At 36.8% G+C, this 12,185-nt stretch overlaps 2 protein-coding genes across 5 annotated transcripts; both read right to left on the reverse strand.

Annotated features, from left to right (window-relative positions):
• Positions 1–330: 330 nt before the first annotated feature.
• On the reverse strand, positions 331–3,911 carry LOC132178552 (ferredoxin--nitrite reductase, chloroplastic). The gene is made up of 4 exons (XM_059590995.1): positions 3,366–3,911; positions 2,339–2,693; positions 1,494–1,782; positions 331–1,288 (listed from the first exon to the last, which is right to left on the reverse strand). The coding sequence occupies exons 1-4, from the start codon at positions 3,733–3,735 to the stop codon at positions 548–550; spliced, it is 1,755 nt and encodes a 584-aa protein (XP_059446978.1). The 5' UTR covers positions 3,736–3,911; the 3' UTR covers positions 331–547.
• Positions 3,912–6,048: 2,137 nt separating this feature from the next.
• On the reverse strand, positions 6,049–11,115 carry LOC132177600 (uncharacterized). Of its 4 annotated transcripts, none has more exons than XM_059589987.1 (3): positions 10,990–11,115; positions 10,803–10,869; positions 6,049–7,995 (listed from the first exon to the last, which is right to left on the reverse strand). In XM_059589987.1, the coding sequence occupies exon 3, from the start codon at positions 7,954–7,956 to the stop codon at positions 6,361–6,363; it is 1,596 nt and encodes a 531-aa protein (XP_059445970.1). In that variant the 5' UTR covers positions 7,957–7,995; positions 10,803–10,869; positions 10,990–11,115; the 3' UTR covers positions 6,049–6,360. The 4 variants fall into 4 exon arrangements, with proteins under 4 accessions (XP_059445970.1, XP_059445968.1, XP_059445971.1 ...); XM_059589985.1 differs by having other exon boundaries at positions 6,049–8,168; XM_059589988.1 differs by having other exon boundaries at positions 10,803–10,885.
• Between the last annotated feature and the right edge of the window lie 1,070 nt (positions 11,116–12,185).

Below are 12,185 nucleotides of genomic sequence, written 5' to 3' on the forward strand. Positions count from 1 at the left end.
GGCTCCGTCCCTGATTTGGTATATCATCAATAACAAATAACATTAAAGAAAGGTCCTTAATATTGGTGACTACTCTTCAAAACAGGGAGATTATTCCTGACTGAGAAATTAGCTCAATTCTTGCACATGATAGATTTGCAGGCTTCTTTCTCCAGCTGGTATGTCAGGAAAGTTCCTGCATTTGTTAATAGCTTGGCTCACAATCAAGCTCAGTGGGTTCCTTTTGTTTTATCAGTTGATACTCAGGGACCTGTTACTTCTTGTTTCTCTTCTTAGTCTGCAAATTATATTTACTTAGAATAATTTTTTATTTTTTTTAAAAAAGATTCCTTCTATTTTATTGCCTTCATATTAGCATTCAACTCTTAGCTATTTTGATACATAAGTTAATTTAAACAGACTCCTGATAGGCACTAAATTGTGCCTCCCTCTCACAAATATTAGTCCCATAAGGATTTCCTTGATGCATAATGTTCCCTCTCCTAGAATAAATGCTTTCCAGGAAGTCATCCAAAATGGTAAAAGAAGAGTAACCTTGCTGCTTGAATCAATCGTCACTCTCTTCCCTCTCTCTTGGTTGGGCTCCAAAATGTTTAACCAGAATGTCCACTACCAATGGCACCAAGTCCTTGCAAGGAACACCCTTCTTGTAAAGATCTCCCAAATGTGAGTCACTCCCAATTCTGCCTCCCAGAAAAACATCAGCACCTTCACAAGGCTTCCCATTCTCATCCCTTGCCATACACCCCATGAAACCAATATCAGCCACTTGAACCTGCCCACAGCTATTTGGACAGCCTGTCCAGTGCATCCGAACCGGCCGAGTCACCGCCACTTGCCGTTGAACTTCCTCAGTCACCTTCAAAGCCCTGGCCTTTGTCTCTATAATTGCTTGCCCACAGAATTGTTTCCCAGTACATGCCACCAACCCTCTCATGAGAATAGGAGGTTCTGGTGAAAACCTGTCTTTCAATAGAGGCTCTCTGAGTAAGGCTTCGAGCTTTGAGTTCTCAATGTTGGGAATTATGATGTTTTGCTCCACGGTGAGCCGAAGTTCGCCGCAGCCATATATGTCAGCTAAACGAGCTAGTTCATCCATGTCGTCTGCTTGGACTCGACCCACCGGAATGTGAAGACCCACGTAACTAAGGCCTTCTTGTTTCTGTGGATGGACACCAAGATAATCTCTCCTGTCCCATTGCTTCTGAATTAGATCTTCAGGAGAAGCTCTCTCCAGCTCTTGGTTGGACATTCTTTTCACCACCTCTGACCTGAATCCTTCTATTCCCTGCATTGTGTTAAATTTAGATAGAACAATCATTCTCATATTATTAACAAATCATAAATTTCACTCAAGAAATGCATGCTAGAAATAATAAGATCCCTCAGTTCTTATGCTATGAAATCGGGCAATTTATGCTTAAGAAAGATATATATCATTCATAGAACTGGATCAGATACAACGTATAATTAAGGGAATGATTATTACTCACAAGTTCATCAATCAACCACATCATTCTTGTTTTCTGTCTGTTCCCTCTGGTGCCAAGATCCCTATAAGCCTCCAGTATGGCTTTGCACACTGGGATTACATCATCCGCTGAGACCCAGGCATCGAGAGGGACTGCTTCTGCACATCGCTTGGGACTAAAGAAGCCACCAACCAGCAGATTGAAACCAAACCTTCCATCCTTTATAGCAGGTATGTAAGCAAGATCATTGATGTGAGGATGCTCAAAGAGATCATGAGAACCCACTACACACACATTCCACTTCCTTGGCCTGCTCAGACAGAAATTAACAATAAGGCATCACAAACAACTCCCCTTGCTCTCATGCTTTTTTGTGACATATAAGCACTCCTATTTGGCCTAAATATCAAACTTTGTCAAACATATACCATTACTTCACAAATCAAAGCTAAACATTGTTGCGACCCAATAGGGAACCTCCCAATCTTTTGAACCAGTAATTATTTTTGGCAATTTTGCATTATGAAACTATTAGTACATGAATACTAAAACTTCCCCTTCCATATTAGGGGGGAAAAAAAGGCTTCAAAATACCAAAATTGTCAGAATCTGAAACTCCTGTGTCCAATCACTGCATATTTGAAGAATTATCACTTTCCAAACATTCCCAGCTCCTTACTATGCCTATACAAGGCTGTGACTGACAATTAATGCAGTTAAACCCAATACAAAAATTTTAGATCAGTGAGAAACTCCAAATGCCCAACATAATTTGAGACTACATAGACAGTTGTTGTAAGCAAATCCTTAACTAGAGCAAACAAAAAAGAAGCAATTCTGCTACTGAGGCGGCTAAAGAGACTTACAAGTTAGTGACAGCCGGATTACCGAGCGAATTAGCAGTGATAAAGTGTGATAACAAGTTGGTGTAAGGTCGTGTATCAACAATCTCATGTATGTCAATGCCTGCAAGGGGGTTCCCAGCAGGGTTTCTCACATTATCCATTCCACTTTGCAGGCTTGTTAAGCCAACTTCTGCAAGACCTTTAAGTATTTCTGGCACATCTGGCAGTACCACACCGCGAATTTGCCAATTTTGCCTGGTGGTCACATCTGCACACCCGTCCTTTCCATATTTCCTAATCACACTTGCTAAGTATCGAGTTTGTGCACTTGTTGTTACCCCATTAGGTAGCTTCAGTCTCATCATAAATCTACCATCTGATTATCACCAACAAAGCAAATTCCATCGGTTAAAATGTTAAAGTAATGATTAAGTGATTAAATTTATCTCTTCCTATCAGCTTAAGCTTTTGGGATAACTGGTAATTTAACATGGTATTAGAACCAAAGGTCCTGAGATCGAACCTTGATTCCATCAAAACCCCTCCTCCCATTTAAATTAAATATTTCACGTGTTGGGACTCACATATTAAAACGGGAGAGTGCTAAAGTAATGATTAAGTGATTAAATTTACCTCTTCCTATCAGCTTAAGCTTTTAGAATAACCAGTAGTTCTGATATCATATTAGAATAACCGGTAGTTTTGATATCATAGGATTTTCACTGGTTATCAATTATGCAGTCTACAATGTACCAAGTTTTTTGATTTCTTCCTCCAAATTATACCAGCAAGAAAAACAGATCAAAGGAGAACCAATCCATCAACTAATCTAAACCGCACACAATACAAGTCAAAATATAAATTTTCAGCTCCAGTTGCAGAAAGAAGTTCAAAAATCCAGCATAAATTATGCAATTGACAGCGAATTCAAGACCACATATAATCAATTCATAGAACCAAACAATCAAAACCATGTACACCCTTACTAATAATAAGAGAATATATTTTTGAAATTAAAAAAAAAAAAACAGAATTTGCTATAACTTACACTGATGCTTTCGCCTATGGAAGAGACCAAGCCACTTGAGCCTTACATCAATATCACTCTTCATAGCCTTATCCTTCTCAATCTCCTCGAGCGAAATCTTGGCCAAATCTTCTATCCCACCTTCCATGAAAAGCTTCATAGGCTCTCTCTCGAGCTTCACTTTCTCCTGAGGATTTATGCCTTCCCTGAACTTCTCTTTCAACACCCAGTACCCGTTTCTCTCCTCTACTCTCGGCTCCAGCCTCCCCTCCACGTCCACCTCCGCCACAACCGGTGCCACCACCTGAGTGGCGGCAAGCCCTGTTCTTGGCCATACAGAGGTGGAAGAAAACAGGGGAGGTGAAAGAAAGCGCACTGAAAGCGATGACATTGTAAACTTAAGCTTGTAATGGTAATAATTATAGTGGTGGTGGTGGTGGAAACAGTAGTGACCCAAGAGAGGAGCGTGAGCACTTTTGTAGAGGTTGAAGGGGATGTTGGGGGGACCTTAGGAGATGATGAGAGGTTGTTCACAGGGAGGCTCCCCTGTTCCATTCGTTTTTTAGGGGCCTTTGGGAGATGCCAAGAGCCAAGGCTTTTGTTATTGTGATTTGTTGTACCCGACCGAATACATTACTATATTGTTCCCTTTTTTGTCTTTATTTTGACTTTTTAAATCCAATGACTTGAGTTCTTCCCGCGATAAATTACCACTTATTCCTCTAAAAATTAAGCTAATATAAAAATAAAAAAAATTAAGCATTTAATTAAGCTCTACTCTCTTTTAATAGGTTAGGCCCAATACGGAAAATATTTAATTTAAATTAGGTGATTTGACAGAGTCAATGTTTAATCTCTAGACCTTTGACTCTGATACTATGTTAAATTATCAATTATCTCAAAGCTTAAACGAATAAGAAGAGATAAATTTAATCACTTAATCATTATTTTAACACGACTAATGCTTTAAGAATGATTATATATATATATATATATATATATATATATATATATATTATCGTTGTGGTTTTTAAATTTACCAATATATCAAAATTTAATAATAATAATTTTAAAAGTCCATCACATTTTAAAGGCTCTAGTCCTCATTTTATCACGACTTGTTCAAACTGACTTTGACACTTTGTAATCACAACCTTTACTTTTCTTCTTTTTTTTTTTAATTTTTTTTTTAATTTTTTTATTTTCACGCTGATGATAGAAATCCTATTGTATATTTCTTTTTTTCGCTTCTCAAAACGAAAATATTAACAAAGAATTCAAATATAAAATACTCATAAAAATACAAAAACAATTTTCACCTTTACTTTTTCAAATAAAAATATCTAAAATACATTAATAAACAAGGCCTAAGGATTCCATTATTGTTGTTAGAATATTAACTAAATTATTAAATTCATCTTTTTTTATAACTTAAATTTTTAAAATAATTGGTAGTCGGCCACACGTGTGGGGGCTGAATCATAAAGGAGGCGACCTAGGGAGAGCTGTTACTTGTAGAAAATTGGGTTGACAAAGTTAGCTAACATGGAATGATGAGTCGTCGAGATGTCGACCGTAGAGCGTGGTGATATGTTGTGATTCCAAATATCCCACAGTGATTAAATCCAATCTTAAGCTCTTAAATACCCTTTCCTTGTAAGCCGATTTTGAAGTTTGAGTTCTAGCCAAGGTTTGTTACCTTTGGAAAAATTATATTTTACCTCCTCAAAGTTTGTGACGATTTTCAATTTGAACTCTAATATTTCAATTTTTGCAATGCACCCCCCCAAACTTGCAATTTTTTTTTTTTTTCAATTCGTCCAATGTTATCTCAAAATTTCCATATTGCCCATATTTTAAAAAAAAAAAAAAAAAAAAAATTAGGAGTACAAAAATGGCCAGATGGCCAAAGGGGTGGCTATGGCCATCCCGAATTTTTATTTTTTTTAAAAAAAAAAAATTATAAAAAAAATATATATTATGGGCAATATGAGAATTTTGGAATAACATTGATCGAAATGAAAAAAATTTGCAAGTTTGGGGGGTGCGTTGCAAAAATTGAAACATTAGAGGTCGAATTGAAAATCGCCTCAAACTTTGAGAGGGTAAAGTGTATTTTTCCCATTACCTTTTGTAGTGGGTTTTTGAAGGATTTTAATGTAATTTTGATGATTTGTAAGGAAATTTGTGGGACAGATAGTGGAAATTGATGAATGTCCGAGAAATTGATGGATGTTTGAATGTGAATTTTAAGAAAAGAATTAGCTTGATTGGTTTGAGGTAGTGACCCTCCAAGATAAAGAACGAGATTGAGAGTGAAATTTGGCAGACTTTTTGGCGTAGTTAGGCTTCTTTAACACCTTTCTAGTAGTTTCTTCCACATTGACTAACTACCCATTTTACAATCTACTATATTCAGGCTACCTTACCACTTGCCTCCATTTATTGTTACTTTTTATAAGGTTTTATTATTATTATTATTATTTTTTTTTTATTTTTTTTTTATCCAAAAAATGTGACCTATAAAAGTGAAAGTAATTTTAGGTGTTTTATATTTTGGATGGTATTTTTGTTTTGAAAACAAAAAACAAAAGGAAAAATGACAGAAACGTTCAAACTTCAAACAAACAATTGTTTTCTACATGAAAATTTATAATGAGCAGAATCTCTTACAACTGATGTTGAGTTGAGAACAATTACAAAGGAAAAGAAAATCATTCTCTCTTTGCTTATAACATCAGATACAAAAACCAAGTGCAGGTCAATTTTACAGCCAGACCTCCATTAGTAGCTGATACAGTTACAAGGAAAAGGAACGAGTCTTGCATGGAAATTTTCATCTAAAAGCTTCAAATCCATGCAGGACGAACTGAAAGGGAAAAAGTTGGACTCTGTTTTTTTTTTTTTTTTTTTTTTCTAAGACTGTCATTATAAGCTTTTGATTTTTTTTTTTTTTTTTTCTATATATTAAGCAAAAGCATCAGAAGGGTACAGCAATTCAGCTGCCTTATTTTGTCTAGCCACCAACAGCAGCCAGAAACTTCCTCTTGCTAATGGGCTCTTCACGCAACACCACCACATCTCTCACTTTCTCCAACAGCTCCTCCAGCTGATCCACACCAAAGCTATGATATTCCAGGGGTTTCTTGTACCGTTGCTGGTATATCGCCTCAAAGCAACCTAGAAATATACGACAAGAATAGCTGACCAGAATCTCTTGCAACTCATATTTGAACTGCTCAAGACTATGGTCATCAACTTCACATTGAGCTGCTGCTCCCTGATCAGTATTTCCATGGCTCCTGCTCGCGTCATTTTCTTCTACAACCACTCTCTCTTCATCTGAGAACTCATCTGAAGAGCCAGCACCCATGACAATGTCCGTGCTCTCTTCCTGGATCCCCTTTCCTTTCTTATCCTTCCTTGTCAAAAGCAGAGGAGGTGCAATAGGGCCTGCCTTCCAATTTCGAAGATAGACGAACTTCCGTTGGCCCTTCCCCTCTACAGCTATTGTGTCACCCATCTTCCTGAAAAGATTTACAAGCTTGAATGCCCCATACTCCGCTACATAAAGAGGCCGCCCGAAAAACTTCTGGTACTCAGACGGAACTCGGGTCAGAGGCAGGCATCCTCCTGAGAGTTCCAGCAATTTTACTAACTGGCACTTCAGACCATTTAGGTCTCCAGGTTGTACCCACATAGTAGAATCCATCTGATCATCAGAAGAAACACCAACTCCTGGGACTTCATTCAAACCAGAAGGAAGACTGTGTGACCGGAAAGTTGTCGGAAACCACGGCATGGCTGAAGAACTATTGTTGTACTCGGATAAAGATTGTGACACTAGTGAGAGATCCCTCGAGTTATAATAGCTTTGTGACATCCCCCTATATACAATTGCCTCTTCATCATTTTGGGCATCTTGGTTGTCATTGATATGACATCCCATGAGATACCCCGCAATGTCGGCTACTCCTCCGCGAGGGCCCATTAAAACCTTGGTGAGGGGAACAAAGCCTTCCCCACGAGCCACACTAGGCCAGTCCCAAACAAACTTACCAGCATTAGTGAGGGCAGATGAAACACCAACACCAGAAGGTATAACAAGGATTACAGTATATCCACGTTGACCAAGTATGTGAAGAGCTGGAGAAAAATCTACATCCCCAGAGATCAACATGATGGAAGAAGGTGGAGGGTTGTCAAGGGCAAAAAGAAACATGTCGACCAAGATAGCCTTGTCAGCAGCATCCTTTCTCCCATTTGGAACATCTATGAGTTTGACACCAGTTCTCTGACAGCCCTCTCTGAGTCGCCTGGGGAATGCATTAAAATCTCCATAGGCAGAAAACAACATAACAGCTCCTTTAATTACAGGGTGAACTCGCAAAGCCATTCTAATATTACCCGCTACGTCTTCAGGTCGGACATCACTAGGAACAGGGCAATTCTCAATGTCCCAAAGGATAGCGACAGGACCATCTGAGGTGCTTCGACTTTGATGGCTTGAAGAAGGTTCAAACATGTTCTTGCTTGAATCAGCTATATGTGTGGCCTTTTCTTCAGAGGATTCTGAAGAGACTATCGATGTTGATGCATTTGGATTAGCCATTATTGTTTCATTAAAAAAATCAAAGGTTCCTGCAGATGGCTGAAAGCAGAAAATGTAAGTAAACACCATATGGAAGTATCTCAAAACAACTCTAGGCAGCACTTGTGCATATGTCAAGGGAAAATCGCTGTGGCCATCCAAACATCTAAAAATCAGTGCTGCTGAACCAGTTGCTTGACAAGGCTTACACCTAATGGCTGAGCCCAATTCTACTGCACAAGACCACAGAAAAATCTGGCCATAAAAAACTACTTGCATTACTGCAGATATAGCAACTAGGCTACCAACATAAGTAGATCAAGACTTAGATATTTTTATATCACACCGAGCAAATGCTTATACGTCCCTAATTCAATTAATTGCCTCGATCCTCAATAAGCACACCAACAACTACACAATGAAGGGAAAAGATATCAACATGTTCTTTATTCACAGAATCCAGATTGATCTAGATTTGATGTCACAGCCGAAGTGTTTTGGGTCACGAAAAGAATAATAATAATACAAAAAAGAACTCAGCATGCTGTATAAACACAAGCACATAGAAGCATCCACAGAGCAAAAATTCATTTCCCACTAAAAAATTCATGGAGGCTCAATGTATCTGTGCATAGAAAATTGTATCTAATTAAAACACAAATGTTAGGAACAACTAGAAAGGGTTAAAAAGAATAAACACAATTAAGCGCATGGGAACTGAAAACAATAGGTGAAAAGCCACATCACTAGCCACTTATAACCTCACAGAGATGGATAAACCAGTGGATCACTAAAAATAGTGACTTAAAACCAGCATCTCCAATCCTATTTATGTTTGATTGAAGATTCCTTGCATTTGCATACCAAATTTAGTAAGTTCGATGGGTTGGGTTACAATCATTACAGTGCATTTACCACAGCCCTCATAGAGTGGCTCGAATTTTCGTGAGAAGACATTCTGATTAATGTCAAAATGTTTCAACCGACCACTCTCAAATGAGCCATTGGGTTAGCACAGTTACAAGAAGAAAATGATAGCAACAAGAAAATCCAATCGTCAATTATGAAGTTGACACCACCACAGTGGACCGGGTGGAAACTTTCTTGGAATCTTGCAAACTACAATTGATACGCTTGCGAGAGTTAAACTAGCGCACCATTCGCAAGAAGGGCAAAGATCACGAGCAACTTTTAGTTCAAGGGACAGGCTTGCCCATAGAAGATGCCACCCATTCACTCAAAAGCCAATTGATTTCAACCTTGAGGACAAGGTTGATCTCAAGGGGACGGGAATGTTAAGTCTTATCCAGCTCAGCCACCAACTACCAACCATGGACATGGACTCACAAGGAAAGCTTCCTTGTTTTGGCATGGACACGATTCCTCCCTTAAATCGCTCTTTTTTAGTTTGGCAACTATAAATAAATGTATCCCTAAATAAACTCTTGACCAAGGCCAAATAATTCCTTTTCCATTTGCAACTCTCAGGCATTGATGGGGAATTCCCTATTTATGTAATAGCCCACCATGAGGAAGGCATGAGAATCATATTCATTCAATTTTCAACTCAAAATTATCTTATCAGAAATGTGTTAACTTTAGACCAGAAAAAATAAATAAATAAAACAGGTCATTGTGGATGACATGTTTCAATAAAAAAAAAAGTGTTTGACTGAACCCTGTAGAGTGCATAACGATTAAGACTACAGCACAACAATGATACATACCATAATGAAAAGTTTCCTATATCCAATTGTTTGTAACAGGGGTGTATTTTATTGATTATACACATTAAAATGAATATTTATAAATAACAGCATCCCCAAATTACTACAGAATGTATTGGTGAGAAAAGAGCAAGGTTTCTATGCCACAGAGTTGGGTTACCACCAGGAGTAGCATGTGATAGAATGAAAGGGGCCTAAACTCAAGCACTTACTGGCAGAAAAGCATAAACTCAATACCCAATTGAATCATAAAATGATGGTACATGAAACCCACTGCACACTACATGATTTTGCCACAGGTCAGCAAATTGCATTGACACGGAAAAAAGCAGTTTGCAAGGTGTTTCTGCAAACAGTTTCACAGAAAAAGGTTCCAAAAAGGAGCTGGTCTTTAAATCCACAGGTTCTTTTATAGCTAAAAACGAATGAGTCAACTACAATTTCTATCATTACCATTCACATAATGGGAAAAATGTCCTCTTTTTATGACAAGGAACCCCTCCAAGGCAGGGCAACTTCATGTACCTACCTCTGTCAGGTAAACCTTGGACCCTACAAAGTGCTCTCTCCACACGGATTAGGCAGGCTAACCTCAAAGAATTGTTTGCGCCCAAGGGAATTTGAACCTTAGATTTGACGAAAATGCCACCAACACCAAGGCCCTTACCACTTGAACCTACCCCTTGGGTTTAACCATCCTTGTATCCACTACCAAACAATACCTAAACTACTAGCTTTTATTCTTTGATACGAAATTGAAAACTAGCACATAAAGTCCAATAAGAAAGTATTATTCAGCAATATTAGATTAGAGGGACTATGTATGGAAGCTTTGAATCTCGCAGAATCAAAAAGAACATACAAATTTAAATTCTATGTTATAGGTTACGTCGTTATCCCCAATAAAACTTGTTTATTTATTAAACCCAGTTCATCAATTACTCAAAACTACATAATACAAGTCTAAATTCTAAAAATTCTTTTTTTTTTTTTTTTTATTGCGTTTCAAGAGCAACCAAAACAATCCCACAAAAACAAAAGCGTCTAAAATTCCAAGAACCAATTTCTCAATTGGAAATTTTGATTCGAAATATAACATCAAAAAGAAATGAACAATCTAAAAAAAAATCAAAAGGGTACCTCATATGAGACCAGCGCTTCTCTCTAAATTACGCTCTCAGTTCCGAAACACCAAGACACTTAGATCCTGAAGGGCAAGCGATCTAATCAAAGAGAGATCTAATTTAAAAAACAAAAAATTTTAATAGTGCGAGACACAAAGAGAAAGTGAGAGAGAGAGAGAGAGAGAGAGAGAGAGAGAGAGGACCTGGGCAACAAAGGAAGAAGCGTATCTGGGATTTTTCCAGACAAAAAAGTGAGTTTGAACGATTTTACTAGATTAGGACTACAACTTTGTAGTGGAAGCCCGAGAAGACTTAAAAACGTGGGCACAGTAATTCCTTATTTGGCCAGACCGACCACGACCAAAAGAGAGAGAGAGAGAGAGAGGAAAATATGATTATCTGAATATCATGAACTTTTTACATGGGTGAATTCAAATTCAAAATTTGAAAAAAATAAAAATAAAAATTTGTGACAAAGTTTTTGCAAATTGTATTAAATTTGTAATTTTTATATGATTTTCAGTTCAAATAAATATAAATTTAATAGATTAAATGAGTGAAAATTTCTAAAATTTGATAGAAATTTTTGTTTTAAAAGTTGAGCTAAAAATACAGAAATATTTTTCATTTTGAAATGATTTGATCAGAATTTAAATCTCATGGCATGTTGTGTTAATTAAAAAACTTCAAAAAATTTTGCATTTCAAGCAATTATTTTTATATGGTTCAAGACTTCTTTTTTATTATTATTATTATTATTAGTATTATTGTGCTTGATAATAATTGAATCCAAGACTTTACTCTCCTTTTCATGCCTTACTAACTGAGCTCAATAAAATAATTAAAGGATAAAATTAGGTCAGATAGTGCTTAATTATTGCAGAATAACTATTTTTTTAATAGCCAAGATTTGATGAACTCATCAGTTTTGTTATGACAAGTCAAATCAAGTCTATTACTAAGTTGAGCTTATGTTTTCTCTCTTTCTTTTATTAGAAAAGAATCTCTAACCTCGTATTAAACAAGCTAACAGGAGGAACAAGATTCCATTTTCCCACCTTTTTATTTCTATCTTCCATCATAAATAACACGCCCATCCTCAAAATTTTCATCTAACTCGATTGATTCTCCTTTTGTAATTGTCCGTTTACAAAAATTTCAAAATCAGTGGTCTAATTTGAAAGAACAGCAATTCATCCAAAGTCAGAATCTCTTTTTGTAATATCAGAAGGTGTTATTTGAAAAAATATCAAATTCAAAACACAAATAATAAAATAAAATAAGTGAATTTTAGTCAGTAAAATTGCAGTAATTTTACCTTAAAAAATCATGCGATTTGAAAATATTGATTTTTTTTTTTTTTAATATTTCTAAACCGTCATTTTTTCTAATGGGAAAC

Source organism: Corylus avellana, chromosome ca4 (assembly GCF_901000735.1).
Source record: "Corylus avellana chromosome ca4, CavTom2PMs-1.0".
NCBI lineage: Eukaryota > Viridiplantae > Streptophyta > Magnoliopsida > Fagales > Betulaceae > Corylus > Corylus avellana.

Excerpts from the sequence above, each read along its gene's own strand:
- LOC132178552 (XM_059590995.1), bottom strand. The coding sequence starts at position 3,735 with ATGTCATCGCTTTCAGTGCGCTTTCTTTCACCTCCCCTGTTTTCTTCC. Across the intron at positions 1,783-2,338 it reads AATCCGGCTGTCACTAACTT|GCCAAGGAAGTGGAATGTGT; the intron begins GTAAGTCTCTTT and ends CTGTCTGAGCAG. Across the intron at positions 1,289-1,493 it reads TGTGGTTGATTGATGAACTT|GGAATAGAAGGATTCAGGTC; the intron begins GTGAGTAATAAT and ends AACACAATGCAG.
- LOC132177600 (XM_059589985.1), bottom strand. The coding sequence starts at position 8,025 with ATGGTGTTTACTTACATTTTCTGCTTTCAGCCATCTGCAGGAACCTTT.